Genomic DNA, 21,122 nt, shown 5'->3' with positions numbered 1-21,122 from the left:
TGTTAAGTGCTACATAAAGAAACAGCACAGGACATGGCAGGAAAATATGTAACCCTTCAGGGAAGTGATTGAGGTGGTAGAATGTGACCCTTGAAGTAGGGAAGGCTGCTGGTTGGGCTACATTTGTCTTTTGAGGAGAATGGAAGCCAGACAGTCCCAAGGGAATGCAGGAGTAGGTTCTAGAAAGGCACCCAGCAGAACCCAACTCTGGGCTGCCTGGCTCCCCCAGCCTTCAGGATCAGCTAATGTCTCTTCTTATGGGAAGTCCTCCAAGATGCCTGGCTCTAGAGTCATCTCTCCTTACACACTAGGATTCCAACTCCAACTTTGTCCAGAACCATCTAGGTCACCCGAGTCACAGCTTCACTGGGTTGGGGGCAGGGTCTTTTGCAAACTGCCAGGCAAGTGTCTCATTTAATTGTGGTTAAGCAGGAATGTAGGCTCAGAGTGTGCCAACACCTGCTTTCTCAAGAAAAGTTAGAAATCTTTCCTTCATGTGAACTCTTACCATTTAAAACATCTTGACAACAAATGTTCACTATGCCTGAGGGCCGGATCCAGTCTCAGGCACCCTCAGGTAACACAGAGAAAACATTCTTGGTGAAGATGGTTGTCAAGTTGCAGTGGCCTCACACCCAGGTCCTAGAAATGACAGAACTGAGGGCAGAAAAATCACAGCTAGAGCCAGTCCTGCAGGTTATGTGTTTCCCCATAAGACTGGGCCCTCCTGGCCTGCAGGGAGGGGCCTGAGTCATCTCTGGGTCCTCTGTCCCTGGCCACACAGCACAGGCGTGTCTACTCTGGAAGAGTTGGAGATTATATTAAAGAGATGTTCCAACAGACACAAGCCCGAGGGGGATGTCCAGGAGGGACTGGGAAGGAGTGACTGCCCTTGGGGACAGCAGGCCTGGTAGGACAGTGACTCCAGAAAATGGGAGGTCTAGGACCTTGCTGGAGAGGAAGGCTGCCTTTGGCAATGGGTGCTAACAGAACACTTGACCAGGATGAATGTCTCAGACCTCGAATGTTCCTTTGGAAAAGTAGGCGTGTGTGGAGAGGCCATTTCAGATGGGGGGCTGGGGACTGCCAGGGCAGGGAGGCCCATGGAAGACAGGTGAGAGCAGGAACCTGACTGCTGGAGGGGAACCCAAGTCTGGCAGGAAGAGGCTGTACCCCGAGGTTCCAAGGGAGTGATGGGGAAAGGGACAGAGAGGGGTTAGGGACTGAGGGAGACTCGTCTTTTGGGATGAGGGCAAAAGTTGATCTTTAGGGTAGCGCTGGGAGTGAACCCTCCTGAGACAGCATCTACCATCTTTGGGGTCTCCCTCTGGGCACTGGGCAAGCCTCAGACCTCAGGACCCAGCACTTAGCTTTTTCTCTGTCCTCTTTTCATTTCCGTGTCTAGTTCTGCTAGGAGGCACAGAAAAAGAGGGTGGGGCGGCCCCTTGAGTCCTGGACTGACGAAGGGGACCTGGGCACCTCGAGGGTTCTCTAGGTGAGGGTGCTTCGGTCGTGCCACTCCTTCGAGGTGGTGCGCCACGAGGGCGCAGAGCGCGCGGAGGGTGGCGGGCGGCGGAGCTCCCCCAGATCGGCCCGCAGCGCTTCTCTACCGCCGCCTCGGGGTGTCTCTGCTTCGCTGCGAGCGGGGAACCGCGGCGGCGGCAGCGCCAAGAAGCGCCGGGTCACCGCAGGCTGAGGCGCCCGCCGTCCCCGCCCTCCCCCTCGCTCGCCTTCTCCCTCCCTCCCGCTCCCTCGCTCGCTCGCTCCTTCCCTCTCCCCGCCTTCCCTCCGCGCTCCCCCCGCCCTCTCCTCCGCGCCTCGCCTCCTCCGCCCCGCGCCCTGCGGTGCTGCAGCTGCGGGCGGCTCCAGCTGCCCCCAGATGTGGGCTGGGCGGCGCGCGGGGAACTTTCGCGCCGGCTGCGAGTGCGGGGCCCCGGCTGCGGTCCGGCTGCCATGGATCCGCCGGCGGGAGCCGCTCGCCGCCTGCTCTGCCCCGCGCTGCTGCTGCTGCTGCTGCTGCCGCCGCCGCTCCTGCTGCTGCTGCCGCCCGCGAACGCCCGGCTTGCCGTCGCCGCCGGCCCCCCAGGTAGGTGCGGCTCGGCTCCCACGCCCCGCGACCCCCGTCGGTCCGGCCCTGCCCCTCGTGCCCCGCCGCCCCCCTCCCCAAGCGTCGTCCAGCCCTACTTGGGCAAACTCCGCGCGCCCCGCCCGGGGCCAAGTTGGCCAACTTCGGGGCCGGGTTGGTCGCACAGGGGGCGCCCGGGATCGGGGGGGAGCCTGGAGCGCTCGCGGCTCCCAAGACGCGGAGCGTGGAGACCTCAGGCCGGGAAAGCCCCGCGGCGGAGAGCGCAGAGCTAGCTCCAGCGGGTCCAGGGGAGCCAGGGCGAGGCGGCGCCGGTGCTCGCGTCCGGGGACGCTCAGAAGGAGCTGGTGCGGAGCGCACCGCTGTGGGCCCTGAAGATTGGTTGGGGCGCCCTGGAGGGGATCCCCGGAGATCGGTGGGACCCTGCTCCACCCCTCCCCGTCCTTAGGCGCGCGGGGAGAGGACGCTGGCAGCAGGCTGATCGGGAGCTGGACACAGAGGACAGGCCGCCTGTGCTCGGGGGGAGCCGAGTCCTCACTGCTCCGGAGGCCAGCGGTGAGGGCAATCGGGCAGCAGGGGCCGCCGAGGTGTTGAGGTGCAAGGTTAGGGGACCAGCCGAGCCACATGTCCTGCCCAAGGATGGTAGGCTTAAGGGGCGGGGACGCTCTTACGAGGTCGTTCCCAGGGGGACTGCGAGGTGCCCACGGAGCCCAACCTGGAGCAGGGCAGGGGGCAGAGCTCTTAGTTGGCATTGCCCTCGAGGAGGACGGCCCGGGGGCGGCGCGGCTCCGGAGTGGTGGTCCAGTTAACGCCCCTTCCCGTTTGCAAGAAAGACAGGGTGGTGCAAGCTAGCTTCTGGGGCTTCCTGGAGGAATGCCCCTTCTCTTCGCAGTGAGGCGAGGGCTGGGGGAGGCAGGGCTCAGTGGCCCGGCTCTGAGACTCCGAAGGTCTCCGTCAGTCTAACGTCCCTTCCCATTGCAGGCGGGCCCCTGGGGCACGGAGCCGAGCGCATCCTGGCGGTGCCGGTGCGCACTGACGCCCAGGGCCGCTTGGTGTCCCACGTGGTGTCGGCGACGGCCAGGGCGGGGGGACGAACCCGCAGGGCCGCCCCAGTCCAGACTTCAGGCTTCCCCGGAGACATTGAGGAGGACCCTGGCAGCCGCCTCTTCTACAATGTCACGGTCTTCGGCCGAGACCTGCACCTGCGGCTGCGGCCCAACGCCCGCCTCGTAGCTCCTGGAGCCACTGTGGAGTGGCAGAGTGAGACGGGTGCTACCCGCGTAGAGCCTTTGCTTGGGACCTGCCTCTACGTTGGGGACGTGGCCGGCTTAACTACACCCTCCTCTGTGGCACTCAGCAATTGCGATGGCCTGGTGAGTATTCTCTCCTTTCCCTTACTGCTTTCCGTTCTGGCCCTTACTTGGGCACGGGAAGCTGGTGACCTGGTCCAAGGCCTACGACCAAGGACCTTCTGTGCCTTCCCAGTGCTGTGGGAGGCACTGGCACGACTGAAGGGGTTGGTTGGAAGGCAAGTCATTTGGATTGGTTTGAGAAGGGGGCAATTTATGCAAGCCCTGTCCCCAGTCCCAAAACTCTTACCAATTATCTCCCATGTTCATGTTTACACCTTGCGTGCAGGTGTAGGTTGGTATGTGTGCGTGTGTCTCTTTGGTGTGCATGCATTTGCACGTATGTTTCTGATGTCTGTGTATGTGTTTCTGGGTGCCAATGAACACGTGAGGGTGCCTCTGTCTGTCCAGTTTCCACTCACTTGTGCTCACGTTTGTTGTGTGTGTGTACCTGTGCATCTTAACATGTGTGCCATGTGTGTGATTGGCATGTATACTGGCTTCAGGTGATGCCAGCCTAGACAGCAGTGATGCTAAAATGTCTTGTTAAGTCTTCTGCCCCTTGGCTGACCGGAGCTGCTTATTTCTATACTGTGGTTTCCTGTTGAACTCCAGTTGGTTATTTGAAAAAACAGTTTTCTCCCTGTATTTTGAGCCAAGGGGAGCATTTGGCAGTGAAGGCTCTGGTACTCATGGCTGGTTTTTGGGGGTGGGGAGCAGCTCCTGCAGGACAGGAGAAAGACTGGACCCCAGGACCCTGAGAAGTTCACCTGCTTCCAGGGACCCCAAGAGACCATAGCTCTGCACGAGGGAGCTGTGTGTGGAGAAAGCCTGGATCGATGCTCAGGGAAGAGCTGACATTGGCGGTGCTGCCCAGCTGCTGGGGGCCTGGCACACTGGCAGAAGCCACTGCAGTTTTCTATTTTGGATTGGGTGTGCGGTGGTCAGGTTGGCTGTGTTGGCCAGACATCTGAAGCCGCCCACCGTGGGTTCCTGCTCTAATTGCTGCTCAAGGTAATCCTGCCCCAGGCAAGTGGCCACTCTCCCAGCCCTGCCGGCCCCTGAGCAAGCCAGTCCTCAGGCAGCCCAGGCGGGTCCTACTGTCTGCAGAGCCAGCAATTATACCCAAGCCCCACAACCGCTGGTGTTCTTTTTATGGACACACAGGAAACATCACTTGTTGCTTCAGAAAATCACTGCCTTTGGTTGGATTTAGTTAGAACCCGGGCATATTGCAAACAACTGTAAATGTCCTTGCAGGGGTTGGGTTCAAATAGGGTGACTCTTTATATTCTCTGTCCTTTCTGAGTACATCTTGGTCCTCATAGGTGTGTGTCATTTTATGCTGCTGCTGAATTTCCTAAAAATGGAAGGAGATCAGTGCTAGGGACTTGGGACAAGGTGAGTGGGGGAGTGGACACGGATGTAGCCTGCATACTAATTAGTTCTTGATGGAGAGCATGGGGAGGGGGCTTTGTCACTGTGTCACTCATTCATCTGATCATTTGATAATTCATTTATTCAGCCAGCAACTTTCAATATGTTTATCCTTGTACTGGTCAGAGATGTGGCAGGCCCTGTACCAACTGGCAGATGGGGGAAAGGAGTTGTTGACAGGCTGCAGGGCAGTCTTGCCAGGATTTGAGAATACATTCTTGGGGGGCTATTTGAACGGGGTCTTAGAGAACCAGATGGTAACTGGAAAAGGTGCAGGTTGGCAGTTGGACAGAGAGAGGAGTTTGTGCTGAGGTACAAGTATGAAACAGCCTGGGCAGGACAGGCACTCCGAGATGTCACAGCATTGGGCATCCACAGGCAGAGGTACAAGATGGAGCTAGAAAGAATACTGGGGCCTGCCTGGTGGCCTTGAAGGCTGTCAGTGAGTAATGGCCTTGAGACAGTGGGTCGGCACTGTTCCTACTTCTTTTTTTCCTTCCTTTCCTGTGTGTGTGTGTGTGTGTGTGTGTGTGTGTACCTATTTTGATTTAATAACAATTAGTTCCTCAGCACTTTTAAGTCACTCTGTGCCTTCATGAAAGCCTACTCACTTAAGGACCTGGAGCTTTACACTTGGTGTCTCTGGTCCCCCCAGTGACCTTGGAGGGAAGGTAACCTCACCCTTAGTTTACAGATGGAAGCTCTGAGGAGAAGTTGAGTAACTTGCCATAGGCCACATGGCCAGTGAGGGTGGGGTGTGGCCTGGTTCTTTCTGGCCTCTTCTGTCACAGTGCTTCTAAGTCTGGGGAAGTGGAGGATGATAAGACTTAATAAAAGAAGCAAATTATGCATGTGTACTTCCCTCAAGAGACCTTATGTGAATAAATGCATCTAATCCGCCCAGCAGCCTGTGCCTGTGCCTTTCCCCGGGATGCTCCACAGAGCCCTTTCCTCCACACTCATGCTTTTCCTGGCTAGCGACCTAAATGCACCAAAGCAGGGGAGGCAGGCGGTGCTGGGCACACAGCTCCCCAGGGCTCCTTTAATACAGGTTCATCTCAGCAGTGCTGGGGAAGGCCTGGGTTTTGCATTTCTTGTAAGCGCCCAGGCTGGTATTCCTGGTCCTGGGACCACTGATTGAGAAGCAAGGCATGACAGCCCCATTTATTCAAGAACAATCTGCAGAGCTGTACCACTCATTGCTCTGAGCAGGCAGGGTTCAGTGGACAAAGCAGTGTGGAAAGGTTGGTGGCTTCACCCACCCTGGGAGAGTCAAGGAGTCTGTCAGGATCCCTGAGAAGTTCAGAAATAAAGAAGTCTTGCTAACTCTGTGTATTCCAGCAATTGCCACACAGAACCTGTTCTTTGGAGAACATGTGAAAATGATGCTCCCAGGCAAATGTGTGGACATACCATAGTTGAACAGAGTGTGCAGTGTTATAGCAGGCAGCTGAGTATCTCTCCCCAAATTTTGTCCTGCTCCTGTTCTGGGACACATGTTTGCTCATCTGCTTGTCTGATCCTAAAGTCATATGAGCATATTTTTCTGCTTTAAAGGAAGGCACTTTGTAAATCTGATTACTGTAGACAACCGTCTCCTAATCTGTTTAGTACAAAGGGACTCTAATATAATCTGCCAGGGTAGCTATCAGTCAGGTTCCTTTCAGTTACAAGTGACGGAAGATTCAAGTCAAATAGGTTTAAAGAGGAAGGGGGAACTTATTAGCTTATGTAGCGAGAAGTCTTCAGGCATGGCTGGATCCAGGCTCCCACCAGTTTATTAGGACCTTTGCTGCCTCTTGCTTCTGCCTTCTTGTGTGCTGGCTTTGTTCTCAGATGGAGCCCCTTTGTGGTGAATTAAGGGACCCCAGCAGTGCCAAGCTATCCTTTTTCTGCTAATTCCAAGTGAGTTCTGTGTACCACTCTGTCTACACTGGGGTAGGGTGGTCCCATAAGAGTCAGAGTTATGGGGTTTGCAAAATCTCATAGAATTGAAAGCATAGGAGACACTGTTCCCCAAAGTGATCTGAGATTGTTTTTCGCTAGAAAGGTCCAAATTCTAGTGGAGTCAGGTAGAAGTGCAGGATATAGCATATGAAGGTGTGTCATCAGATATGTTGCATATCTAATTTCCAGAGAGGCTGGTCAATGTAGAGGGTCCCGTGTCTTCCAGTGCATAATATTTACTAGGAGTGTTACAATTTGTCTTTTCTCATTGGGTGAGAAGAAAGTGCTTAGGGAGGCATTCTTGTGTATCACATGGCGACAGAAGGATTTTCTGGTACCTCTTGGACTATGTGGTAGTGCTAAGTTCACATCATTTTTACATGTTCAATAAAAAACAACCAAGAACTCTGTACAAATAGTAATAATGGTAAGGGACAATTTGCTGTGACCCTACTACGTGCCAGGGTCCCTGCTGGGCATGTACTGTCATGTGGCCTTGGTTCATCCTCATATCTCCTGATGGAGCCTGTGCTGATATTATCTCCATTCTACAGATGAATAAACTGAGGCTCCAAAGCCAAGAGAGCTTGCTTCTCTCTTGGCAGCCGGGATTTGAATGTGTACCTATCTGATTCTAGGCCATGCCCACTATATTTTATTTATTTATTTATTTTTGGGCATGCTAACAAAAAGAATAAAAAGAAAAACTGCACTTCTGTAAAACATTTCTAATCTTTCCTACTTTAATTTCCAAAGACCTTCTCAGTCAGGAGCGCTGAACACCATCTGTGTGAGTTCTAGGGAGCTAGCAGAAGTTCTGGTGACCAAGTGGCCTGTTAACTGCCCAGTGACCTGCTCTCAGCTGCAACTCCTTGTGGGTGTCCTAACTTCTCACTGGTGGGTGATCAAAGTGGAGACTCCAGGAGGACGAAAGTGACCCTGTTTCATCCTTTCCTCCCGTCTCAGTGTAGCACTGGGGACCTCCCTGGCCTGGTGTCCGTAGCTGAGCAGGACCAGTGATAGAAGCCTGCAGTGGAAAGGGACGAACCTCCCCAGTCTAAGGGCTGGAGCCTCCACTATAGGGCTGAAGCTCAGAGAGGCCCAGGTTTCATGGCCAGAAGGAATGCCCCACTGTGGTCCCATGGCCTGGGGCTCCCCTGCTGGAATGCCATCCTAGCCAGGCCCCTGCTCTGTCCAATCTTGCTGGGCATTAGAAATTAACAGAATCCGTAGAGAGAAGTCATAAGTTGACTCAAGGGACTGAGATGAGTCTTTAAGGCCACACGCTGGACTCGAGCTAGATCAGGCGCTACAGTGGGGGTGGGGGGCAGGCAGGTATGGGAGGGCCCTAGGACTGTGGAGCTGGGGATGCAGGTTGCCTGACATCCCATCCTGCCTTGGCACTGCCTGTAGAGCAATGTGAGGGAGTCAGAAACACCAAAGACGGCTGCAGGAACTTTTGGGTTTCCTGAGTATCTGAGCTTCTCAGGTCAGAGCAGAGGCATCTGCCTGTTCCCTACTGTGAGTAACCTCCCCAGCCGCCTAGGATGGTTTCAGGCTCCTCCTCAGCTTGTTATCTTTGCTAAGACTTGCTGAATTTAACTGACAGAAACCCAGCTCACATTGGATGAAACAAACAAGAGGTGTCATGGACCTAGTTATGGGTGGCTCTGAGGATTCGGCTTCAGGCATGGCTGGATCCAGGGGCTCACAAACTGTTTCTCAGCTCGGCCACTTTCTGTGTGTATTTCAGAATGTTGACCATGTGGAAACCATCAGTAGCCGCAGGTCTATCTGGTCTTCTAAAGAGGCCCTTTCTCTGAAGTGCAACATACTCCTGTCTGGATGATGCCTTCAAGAGTTCCAGGAGTCCTCCTGGGAGGATCTGATTGGCTCTGCTTGGGTTACAAACCCATCTTTAAACTAACTGTGGTGTGCCTGAGGGGAGGGTCAGACTTTGGAATGGAGAGAGGTTCTATAAACTTGCCAGTTCTGCTTGCCAGGACTCCTTCCTTGGATGCCGCCATACTCCTTGGTGGATGGCAAGTTCTCCTGCTCTCCTCCAGATCCCACCTTTCACTGTGGGAATCCTAGGATGATCCCTCCACTCCGCCAGCCAGCCACCACCCTAGAGATCTTGGAACTTCACCCCAGTCCAGGACTGTCTACCACACGGACTTCAAGTCCCCATCTGCGCCAGCACTCCTCGGTTGCCTCTAGTTGCTCTCTCTCCACAAACCCTTTCTCCTTATAAACCTCAATCACGTGTGCCGTTTCTTTACTTCTTATCGCTCTTACAAAAGAAAGTCCACTGGTTGGGCACCGAGGTCCCTTCCCCCATGGCTTGGCCTGGGACCCTTCAGCCTCATCTGTCATTGTGTCCTACTCATGCCTGGGCTCCAGTCACCCTGGGCTTTTAGTTCCTCAGGACCTTTGCACAGGTCCAGGCTGTGTCCTTACCTGGACCACCGTTTCCCCCTCTCTTTACCTGCCTTGCTCTGTAGTTCTTAGCTAAATAGCCCTTCATCCTGGAAGGTATTGTAGACATACACACGTTATGCCCCTCCCTCTGCTTTTTGGCAATTTGTACCATAGGCGTCCCTGACTCTGGACTGTTGGGAGTTTGGTTAGAAGCTGGTAACCAAGTAGGAACTATGCAGGGAAGTATGTGGGCTTGCCCCAGAGACCCTGTGCTCCTGGTGTTCAGGGCTGGCCCACCTCTCCTACATGGCGTGCTTTGCCACTAACCCCAGGGTGCTGCATTCAGTAGAGCAGGGACCTTCAAGAATGGCTGGAGACGCTACCATTTTCCCACAGGAAAACACTTGCATATGTACAGGGTTTAGCTAGTTTTCTGGCCGTAGCTTTGAGGTTTATGAAATCTGATTTCAGATTCCCTGGTTTTTTAAGTCAAACTAAGTCAGAAATGGAAGCGCCCCGGGGGTGTAGATGTGAAAACATCCAGTTGAGTGGGGCTGAGAAGATCTTGGGCTGGACTCTGGCAACTCACCCTGTGACCTGGACAAACCACTCTCTAACGAAGTCACAGTTTCCCCAGGTGGAGAGTGCCTGGAATCAGCCATCTGGCAGGCAGGGGCTGTCCTGGGGAACTTGGGAGTCCCTTCTGCTGAGGCAGCCACAACCTTCTGGCTGGCCTCACCCCCACTTCCCGAGGGGCGTTTCCTGCAGTTGGGACTGGACTCATGACTGCTAAGATGGCGTCTGACTTGTCAGGGGTTTGTGTCAAAGGTGGCAGAGTAGCAGCCCGTGGCCTTTCAGGGTACAGGAGGGACACTGATCTAAACCCCAGGCTTCTGGCTTAAGTCAATAAGGCATTTGAATACTCTTGGGAATAGGGAGGTGGAACTCATGGATTGAGGAGTGTCCCTTCTACCCTGTTTGCTCACTTCTCCTCCCCCGTGGGACTCTGTTCCTCGAGGAACAGAGTGGTTGCAGCTGTCCCCACGCCCCTCACACCCCAGGGACAGCCTGGCGGAAAATGGAAGAGGCTAAATTTGCAGGAGGTGCCTTGATAGCCTGTGAGTACCACTGATTGGACAGGGTTGAGTCACGGGACCTTCTCCATAACCAATCACCATAGCCCAGGAATGCGACGTGCTGATTGGTTCCAGTGAGTCACGTGCTCCACCCTAGCCTGGAATGGTAATGAGCAGCGCGAGGGCTGCTGGGAGGCGGACCCCCAGGATCACTCCCTGCCGCTGCTTTGCCTGAGCTGATTGGACCTCCATCCTGGAGACGCCTGAGGAAAACCAGCCGCTGTGGCGCCAAACCTGCCATAACCAACCTTGCGGTATGCCTGTGAGTCAGCCACCGTTGTCCCCATTTTAAAGATAAGGACACTGAGGCTCAGAGGAGTTACTAAGCTCTGTGGGGCTTTCCCTGAATGGGGTGGTGTCTCCTTTGGAAGTTCTTTAGGGAGCAGCCCAGTGGAGTCAGCCTGGCCCTTCATAAAGGCCACTCAAGTCAGTCGCTGATTTTTGAGCCTGAGCCCAGGGAGGCCGGCTGTCTCGGACCACTCTAGGTCCCATGGCATTGTGTGGCCCGTGTGTTTCTGGCACTGGTGGCTGAGAGTAGTGATTGCCGCTTATTCAGGTACTGGTGGGTTTTAGCTCCTCCTGCCCACCCGCTAGCCTGAGTAGCCCTGTTCCATGTGCCTAGCAGTTGGTGAGTGATGATGAGTGACTAGAGAACTTCATCAGCGTCAGGTGGGGAAGGCTGGCTTCCACCACGGCCTGCTGTCAAGGTGCGATCAGAGGTGTCACCAAGGGGCTCGTCTTCCCTGAGCCGCAGGAACACGTGCCAGGCCTGGCACATCCACTCAGCATGGAGGCTGACTTTGCTTCATGGTGGCCCGAGCTGTGGTCTGGCGTTTGAAGATCCACAGGGGCGAGCGTGCATGGGGCCTGGGTCTGCAAGGGAAGACAGACACATCTTTCTTTGACTTGGGCATCCCTGCAGGGTCTGGTGCGCGTGCGTGAGAGCATGTGAGGAAGGGGGCATGCGTGTGCGTGTCTATCTGTATGGATGTGTACGTGTGAGTGTGTGTACTAGTGAGTATGCATCCGAGTGAACGTGGGTGTGAATGTGCATGTGGGTGCCTGTGTGTGTCTGCACAGGTGCATGTGAGTGCACATTGAATATGCAAGCGCTCGGGCCTGTGTGCCTTCAAGTGTGTATGTGCGTGTGTGCATTTGAAGGAGCAAATGAATGTACACGTGTGTATATGTATATACAAGAACACGTGTGTGTTCTTGACAGAGCTTTCCTGCAGGGGTGGGGGTGGAGGTACTGAGAGGAGAGGAAGCCCCCAGCCCCTTGAATTTTGGCCTTGCTGTATATTGCCCTTCTCCCACTGACAAACGCTCTGGATGGGAGGGCCCAGGTAGGGGCCTCTCTCTCTGCTGCGTATGTTTCTTATTAAATGTCAGCTGTCCACCGGATCTGCAATGCTGCCATTAATATGGAGAAGTTATTACTGAGCCTGGAGCTGGCTCCTTGGGCTCATCCATGAATTTCAATTACCCTGCATGTCTGCTCTGGGGCAGGCGGAGTGGGACACATGGCTTCCGCTTGCAGGAAAAAGAAACTGGCACCCAGGACCCAGGGTTGGGTACAGCCAAAAGGCCAGGCAGGCTCTGTGTTGCCCCCGTCCTGCCCTAGGCACTTCAGTGGTTAACAAGGAAGAAATGGACTCAGAGTGTGGGCTGGAGGCTGCTGCAGGTCACACCGTCAGCTCTGTCTCTTAAAGCTATGAAAGTCAATTTATCAGAGAGCAAAATGGGGTTCCATCAGTACCCCCTCACTGGGCATTGGAAGATGGACACACACAATGACCATTTAGCTCAGGCTCAAAATGTTGCCTGTTTCTGGATTTCACTGGATCGAAGGTGCCATCAATTATAGGACACAAATGACTTTACCATACCATGAAGAAAGAGGAGACACTTCTGATTAAACTACAGCATGTGCCTGCCAGTCCCTCTAGGCACCAGCTACCACAGCCCACAGATGCTGATTGTTTTCACCCCAGTGCATGGGCCATTTCTCCCACCTGGCATCAATTTTGCACAAGTCATGGTAACCAAGGACAGGCTGGCTCCACCACTTCCGAGATGCTTCCTTTCTCGTAAAGTGTGGCATGGCGGTCACTCCTCCAGGATAGGCATTTACCTCACTAATGCCAAATTTACACATTCTGCCATCTCTGTGCCTTTCTGCCTGTACCCTTTTTGCCTTCACAGTGTGACCTTTTGAAGACATTTGAGGTGGCAACCCCACAGGTACCTCAGTCAAAGGGATGGCAAGATGAAACACAAACACCACTGCTGAGTTGGCATGTGCTAAGCAGTGCGACCACCCTATGGTGATAGGACCCACTGGATTTGTGCTGAGTTTGGAGGTGCTAAATATGAAAAATGTGTCTTCTGAGAGTCCTGAAAGTGTGGTTTCATGATGATGATAGAGAAGAAACAAGTGATTTTAGGGCCTGTCTGAGCACTGGTGTGCAGATCCCATGCTGGGGATGCAGGACAGCAGAGGGACCAGCCCTCAACAGCACTATGAACAGAACATTCAAGGCTTTGTCTTTGAACTTGGGTATTTTTCTTTTGAGAGTGGAAATTGGGACCACAGGGAAAATAAAGTGTATTTATGTCTCACACAAGCTTTGTATAAAGCTCAGTGGTGGCCAGGCTGACTGGAACAGAGCTTCTGGAGGTGTGATAAAAAATGGCCCAAGAACTGTGAACATATGGTATGTATGTATAGTTGGGTGCCACCGAAGGACAAGGGTACATTCTGGCAAAGATGTTGTCAGGTGATTCTGTCGTGTGAACATCATACAGTATACTTACATGAATTAAGCTGGCTGTCACTAGGGTATGACCTTCTGGGACCACTGTTGTAAATGTGGTGCATTGTTGATCAAAACATCATATATACTTTTTCTTTGTGGATTATATCACAAACCATCTTCAGATGGTTGCAAAGGAAACCTCAGGTTAAGCAATGCCATGGATAAGTTCTGTTTTTCTGGCAGTCTGTCCTTGTACTAGTACCAAACTGTGTTTATTATTGGAGCTTCAGAGCTGTAATATCTAGGGCGTTAGACACTTGGGAGCTGTGCTGTCCAATACAGTAGTTACGAGCTATGTGATGTTACTGAGCACTTGAAATGTGATTGGTTTGAATTAAGAGGTGTGTAAAATACACACTGGATTTAAAGACTTAGGACCAAAAAAAAATATTTCACAGATTTTTTTTTTTTTGCAGTGCTAGGGATCGAACCCAGGGCCGTGTGTATGCCAGGCAAGTGCTCTACCAGGCAAGTCACACTCCCAGGTGTTTCAGATAATTTTAAAGTATTGATTACAGGTTATTGATTACTGTGAAGCTCACATTGCATTCTGTTGAGTGGTGCTGCCGTGGAACATCTGGCTGGATTCTTCCTCCTTTGCAGACATTTTCTTGGTTGGCCGCATCTGTTTATTCTTTCAGATGATTCTTAGAATTGTGTTGTCAGGCTAAACAATCTCTTGTGAATTTGATTGACATTAAGTTAAACTTAAAAACTAATTAAAGGAGGAATTGACATAGCTTATAGTATTTACCAAGAACATGATGTATTTTTCAGTTTATTTAATTCTGTCTTCCTGTTGCTCAGTAAAGTATTATATATTTTTTTACACAGGTCAGGGTTATTTCAAGGATTTTTTTTTTTTCCGTTTTCCCTTTGCCAATTGAATCTTTTCCATCTATTATTGGTATACAGGAAGGCTATTGATTTTTATATAATTATCTTTTATCAAGTGGCCTGATGTATTAATTCTGATATATCTTCGTAGACTCTCTTGGGTTCCTTAGGTATACAGTTGTCCTGTTTGTAAACAAGGATGACTTTGGTTCTCATTTTCCAAGCTGCACTGTTTAGAATCTTCAGAGTGATGTTAACCAGCAGCTTTGCATATCCTCATCTGTGCCTGGCTCTAATGGGAACGCCCCTGGCGTTTCTGTGCTTAATATATTGCTTGCTTGAGGATTAAGATGGCTTTCATGTGAAGGCAATATCCTCGGAATTCTGTTTTCCTAAGATCCCATTTTTATCAGCAAAGGAGCTGAAATCTAGATAAAGTGTCTTAACATGCTATCTTACCCCCCCCACCCAAAAGCCAGTGTTATTGCAGTTGCAGGGCTGGGGGTGTGTGCGTGTGTCCTTAGCCTGGTAGCTGCTGCCAGTTCTCTTTAGTTGTCCACTTTGCTGGCTCAGGAATGTAAGCCAGTTCCCATTTGCACCTCACAGGAAGCACATGTGGACAGTGGGGCCTTTGTCCCAGGCAGGTGGAGGAGGCAGCATTGCCCAGGTACTTCCGGTAGGCTCAGCCTGTGTGGGGAAGTTGCCACCTTGATTTGCCAGCTCCTCTTCCGCCCAGGGCATCTCCTGCCCTCTCTCTAGTTTCTCCAGCGCAAACTCCCACCACCCCCCTGTGTGTTACAGAAGACTCTGCCCCTGCCCTGGCTGCTGACATGCTTATGCAGCCCTCTGCCCTCCCGAGCTGCAGTTACCTTTTATCACACACATCTAGAAGGCATTTTTCCAAACAAAGACAGTTCCATACTTCGAGGAAACCTGTGGCCCATCCTATAGAGAATAAAATTGCTTTCCATCACGTGTTCTCTCTGTCTGCTCACTGACCGGCATGGAATTTGGGGGGCTTTGAATGATATCCCTAGCTAACCCCACGCTGAGATTCTGATTTATCAGATCTAGGTGGAGCCTGGGGTCTATAGTTTTCAAAAGCCATACAGGAGCGGGTACCTGTGGCTTATGTCTGTAATCCTAGCTACTCAGGAGGCAGAGATCAGTAGGATTGCAGTTCGAAACCAGTCTGGGCAGATAGTCCGTGAGACCCTATCTCAAAAAAATCCATCACAAAAATTAAGGGTGGCTGAGTGGCTCAAGGTGTAGTCCCTGAGTTCAAACCCCCGTACTGCAAAAAACAAAAACAAAAACAAAAACAAGTCACATGGCAGAGTCATGTACATCAGGATGGGCACCCATTGGCCCAAAGAAAGGCCAGGAGGCATAAGGCCTGACAGACCAGGTTTGGGGACCTGGTTATTGTCTTGCTGACCTGTGATTTTCAGCTTCCACAGTCAGTGGTGGAGCAAGGCTGACTGGCCTCATTCGAGTGGAAGTCACTGGAGGATTGGGGTGGAAGTCAGCAGTAGCTGAGAGGGACCGACACACTGCCTGCTCCCAACCCTCCCTGCACTCAGGTCCCTCACTTGGGGATCCAGAGCCCTGCAGAGTGTTTCCAAGGATGTCCACAGTAGGGAGGGGCTGTAATAGGGAAGTGGGAAGGGGGTGTGGACTCTCATGATAGTGACTGGTCCCTGATGCTGGACTGTCCATGCCCAGGGCTCTTGGAACTTAGGGGTACTGGGCACTGAGCTTGCAGTCCAGGGTGGGGTAGGTCCTCAGGCTCTGAGGGGCTCCCTCCCTTCTCTGCACCTAGGGCTGGCCACCCTCCACTTGCCTGTGCTCACTAGCAGTGGGCTGAGGTCTGAGGTTCCTGGAAGCGAGGATGTGTCACTAGCAGGGGTGGCTTATCTAAGACCCTGTGGCAGTATGATGCAATAAATATGTATTTGTTCTTCATTGTTCATTCCTGTCCCAGAACTCTTAAAACTCTTGTCATTTTCTGAGTGATAAGGGTGATGGGAGCATCCTTTATTATACTATCTGTGCTGGTGCCCTGGTTCTTGATTCAAGAGCTTCTAAGACCCTTGGAATCTCCAGTGATAAGCCTGTCTTTTATATGCTAATGATTTTCTTGTGGCTGGGGCCCCTACATAGCTTTAGGATCAGGGCAGAGGAGAGTAATGCAATGTCCATAAGCCCCCTAAACTACAAGGCTTGGGTAGCATCTGGGTTGATGAACTCCTGATGGGCTTGGAGAGGGTGCAGAAGTTCCTTGCCCTTCCCTCATACTTCCTCCATGCCTTGCTTCTTCTGCGTTAACTGCCTTATAACACAGAGGTAAGTGTAGAGTCCTGTGAGCTGCTGTTCTAGCAAAGACTGAATCTGAGGAGTCCTGAAAGCCTCTGGCTTATAGCTAGCAGGTCAGGGAGTACAGGGAGCGGGGACTCCCCAGTCTTGTGGAACTGGGCCCTTCGCCTGTGGGATCTGTGCTGCCTGCAGGGTACATCGTATCAGTATGACTTGAATTGTAGGACTCTGAGTTGGTAAACAAGACTTGGAGGATTGGTGGGTGTGAGGGAAAAGCCTGTGCATTTGTGAATAAAAACAGATCATAGCAGAGCCATACCCAGCAGAGGGAGGGCAGGTCCCAGGCCAGGGGAGGCTCTGTTTTCTGAGCAGCTCCCAAATGCAGCTGCAGAGACAACTGCATGTGTGTGCATGTGGGAGGGGGCGGTGGTGTTGGGTCCTGACCCAGTGCCCTCCCCCTTATTTTTCTTCCCCCCCTTCCTTCTCCTCTCCCCTCTTCAGCTTTTCCTCTTTCTTCCTCCTCTTATCCTCCTTCTCCCTTACTCTTTTTCTGTTCTTTTTTCTCTTTCCTTTCTTCTCTTCTCTCACCTCTCCCCTCTCTGTCTGACCCTTCTTTCCCAGACTCCTTCATCATCAGCACTTCGGGGCACTCTTCCTGGGTAGGGGCCCTTCATTGCAGGCTGTGTGCTCTTGCACACTTACTAGCACTATTTATACATCTTGCACACTACTTACACATTACCTCCTGGGACCACACCTGGGTGACCCTAGTACCAACAAGCACACTTGGAACAGCAAGGAGTCAGACCCCTGTGCTGGATGAAATCAGGCGCTCAAGAATTCAAGGACACAGCCCATAGCCTGGGCTCCTTCTGCCACAGCTGAAGCTCCAGGTACAACCTTTGTCCTCCTCAGAGGTGCCTGCAAACCCCTGCCTCCTACACAGCAGGGTTCATTTCTACAGAAGGGTTTCCTCCTTCTCTTCTTGATCGTTGAATCTTGGTGTATCTCCCAGCAAGGAAGGTCTAGGCCACCCCCCTGTCCTACCAGAGTAGCCCCTACTGCAAAGAGGGTTACTTGACCTTTGGGCACTTTGGGAGACCCAGGCCTGCACTGGCTGTGTCCTCCTTGGGGACAGCACCATCACGGTCACTAGAGTGGCTGCATTCTTCCCTTCAAGGAGCTTCTGTAAGATCCAAAGACAGAAACAGTCACAGAGAGGCTGCTGGGCTGTTGAGGGTGGCTCTGGCTAGGGTGGCCTTGGCTCTGGTCACTTGGTGGCATCTGGTGAAGGTGGGCAGAGGTGGGCTTGCTGTGACTTGGAGTCAGCCTGTTCTCATTGGCCACCAGGCTCTCAGCCTTCCCCTAACTGACTTCCAGGTGTCTATCTGGGTTCCTGTAGACCTGGCTCCTTGGGGCTTGCAGGATACTGCTGGGGCTTGGCTGCCTGGGATCCTTGGCCCTGGGTTTAGCTTCTAGTTCATTTATGTGGCTAGGGGTGGGGTGAGGGTGTTATTGTTGAAAGGTGTGTTTCTTTGATGCCTGGCAGTTGCTGCCCTGCAACTTTCCTCCTCTGAAGCTGATTGGTCCTCCTTGGGGGCTGGTCATTAGCCCTCTGCTACCTTGGGTGAGTGTATTGTTGCAGAGCTCCCTTGTTTCATTTCTTTTGGTCGGCTCCCCCATGCTCTTCCTGTTGATTTCTTCTGTTGACTCAGGCTGTAGAAGTGTTCCCTTATGTTTTGTCATACCCCTCCCCCCCCTTTAATTTGAATGAAGTGTTTCCTGTACTGTGTAGTGTAAGGGGTTGGTTTTATTTTTTCAAATTGCCACTCTGTTGTCTCAGTACCATTCATTTACTAATTCCCCTTTACTCATGACTTTGGGGTGTGTATTCTGCCATCCATTAAGTTCATGGAAGGGATCTGTTTTTTCCTTCTGGCCTCTCTTTTTCCTTCTTTCCCTCCTTGCATTCCTTCCTCCCTCCCTCCCTTCCTTTTCTTTCTTGGAATTGAACTCAAGGCCTCATTTCAGTCACACCCCAGTCCTTTTGCTTGTAGTTTATTTTTCAGAGAGGGTCTCCTGCTAACTTTTATCCAGCTGGCCTCCAACCTACATCCTCCTATCCCTACCTCCCAAGTAGCTGGGATTATAGGCTTGTACCACCATGCCTGGTGTCTTTTTCTTTTTTTTGCAGTAGTTCCAGTCTTTTTAATTACTGTGGCTTAGGGATATGTTCAACTATCTGAAAGAGTAAATGTCATTGCTATGACTTAAAAAAATGCTTTGGTTGTTTTGGTCTACTTTCCAAATGGATTTGGGGTTTGTTTTCTCATGATCTTAAACAGCATCCTAAGAGGACCTTCATGGTTGTTATTGCATGCTTAAAATAGTGTCCACCTTGCAGCAAGGCCTCAACAAATCTTTGCTGAACAAGTGAATGACATCTCTGTGATGTTTAATTTTCAAAGGGAAATATGAACTTTGATTCAAATCTCTCACAATTTATCCCAGGAGGTTTATTAGGAAAGAGTTTTAGAATTTTATTGGCCTTGTGAATAGGGTCATTTCCATCATATTTTACGATAGGTTATTCTAGATAGCTAGAAACACTAAATTTATAATACACATGTGGCCATTCACTCAGAATACCTGGGACCTGCTTGTTCCAGATTAATGACATTTTCGGTTTAGACATACATCTTCATTCTCTACGAGCAGAGTTAAAATGATCCATTAGTATGAAGTATGTATGTGTTTGCAGTGAAACACTTGACAACCACTGCTGACCTGGCAAACCCAAGCCTCAGCATTGCTGCCCTTGTGGTGAGGCATCCCAGGCCCCCTGTGCTTTTTGTTCATTTGCTCCCAAAGACCTGCATCTTCCCCTGGTGTTTCAGCACGTCAGTCCCCTGTTATTATAGTAGGATGTGTGGGAAACAGCTAATCACAAAAAATCCTTATAAATAAATGCCTGGATGTGCCTATGTTTGCATTCCTAGATCTACAAGTGAAGTGACTTCATTTGTTTTGCTTCTGGATGTTTTTATGAGCTTCTTTATTATTTTTCCCTCTTTTTTTGTGTGTGTTTTTTGGTGGATTTTTGAAGTATGCAACCTTCTTCTACATACCCCTAGGATTTTTGTCTTGTTTTCAATATTTATTCATATTATTTCTTATTGCATTGGGATGTAAAGTGGAATTGTAACTTTGCATGAGAGTCACAACCATGGCTCAAAGCATCTAGACCACTGCCTAAGGGAGTCAAGAACCAGGTCCTGCTTCTCCTACGAATGATGCTGGGGTGAGCTCAAGGTGGACAGATGTTGGCCTACATGGAAATCTCATGTTTACTAAGCCACGGAGCATCATTTTAGCACAGGACATGCCTGGGCAGTTGGTGGTTTTGTGGGGGACAAGTGACAGCAACCAACCTCCCCTTTAAGTCAGGAAGTCTCTCTCAGCCCTGTGTGCTCTGTTAGGTGCCCCCTGTGGTCTGGGAGCAGTGTATTTGGGCATGCACAGGTTTGTTTTCAGGGCTGGTAGAAAAACTGCCTTTTAAAGATTGTCATAAAGACCAGGGATGGTTGTGAATATCTATAATCCCAGCTACTTAGGAGGTAGAAGTAGGAGGATGGTGGTCTGTGGGTAGCTTGGGCAAAAGCTTGAGTCTGGAGACTAAAAAATGAGAAAGACTTGTGAATTTCTGCCAGGGATTTGATTCGGTGAGACACTGTCAGGAGAAGTCTGACAAGTAGATCTAATGCTCTGATGCGTAACCTGGAAACTCTGTATGAACTTGGATTTAGGAGCTCTGTTGAAGTCCCTGCCTTGCCCCTAGTGAATGAAGTGATTTTCTGAACTTGACTGTTCTCGCTGTGCAGGGTGGTGTTTGCAAACCCACAGGCTGTGTGCCATGTCCACCCACCATTGAGTTTTGTTTGGCCATCCCAGTGTTTGACAAATATCTCATGAAGCTCCAGATTTCCAGCTTCTCTTGAGAACTTGGGAGATCTGCTAGGCTTGTGCTCCTGAGGACTGGAATTGAGCAGGGACCAAGCTGTTAGAGAGCCCCTTGGCTTCTGGTACCACAGTTGCCACCAGTCCCTAGAATCACCACGCCCTGCATCTCTTGCCTTCATTTTCTGTATAGCTCCCGTGTAGGCACTGGGGTTTTTCTCTTCTGTTAATACTAGTGCTGCATGGGCTTTGGAGTGGTCATTTCTCCCCATCCTTGCCTCCTCCTTTGATTCAGTTTATGGACCATTGGCTCTGTGCAAGGGAGGCCCAATGCATTGACGTCAGACACAGACTCGCTCCATTGAGTGTGTTTGATTCTGGCTTCTCTCACCAGCGAATCTCCCGTTTCTCATCTACAAAGGTAAAAGTTGATGGCAGAAGCCCCTCAGGTGGGTTATGGGGTTCATTTAATGAAGTAAGGCGATGCCCAGCATCAGAAGTAAGTAGCCTGGTATGGCAAGGTAATATTTTCCTTGTGGCGCTGCTAGGAGGAACAAAGTGTGAAAGCAACTGGAACCATACAAAGTGCAGTCACTTCTGGGTGCCATGTGGGCTGGGCTTGGGCTGAGGGGTGGGGGAGAGGAGGCAGGGCTGGGGGAGGGGCCGCAGGCTGGTGGGAGGATGCTCTCCCTGCCCCAGACCATAATCGGCCTGGACATGTAGCCAGATGAGGCCATGACTCTTCTGAAATGGAATTCCTGGGTCAGAGTAAGGAGAACAGATGTTTACTGGAAGAGGCCAAGAGCCGCTGACATCATCC

At 51.4% G+C, this 21,122-nt stretch overlaps 1 protein-coding gene across 1 annotated transcript in view; it reads left to right on the top strand.

The window, feature by feature from the left end:
• Window positions 1-1,938: 1,938 nt before the first annotated feature.
• The window catches only part of Adamts2 (ADAM metallopeptidase with thrombospondin type 1 motif 2), a 240,526-nt gene continuing 221,342 nt past the window's right edge, over window positions 1,939-21,122 (top strand). The window contains exons 1-2 of the mRNA XM_020166816.2: window positions 1,939-2,086; window positions 3,065-3,456. Of these exons, the coding sequence (XP_020022405.2) occupies window positions 1,954-2,086; window positions 3,065-3,456 (525 nt within the window). The 5' untranslated portion in view covers window positions 1,939-1,953. The remainder of the gene's footprint in view (window positions 2,087-3,064; window positions 3,457-21,122) is intronic.

The sequence above is a fragment of the Castor canadensis genome, chromosome 16, assembly GCF_047511655.1.
Source record: "Castor canadensis chromosome 16, mCasCan1.hap1v2, whole genome shotgun sequence".
Taxonomy (NCBI): domain Eukaryota; kingdom Metazoa; phylum Chordata; class Mammalia; order Rodentia; family Castoridae; genus Castor; species Castor canadensis.
This window is presented reverse-complemented; position numbering and strand designations above follow the sequence as displayed.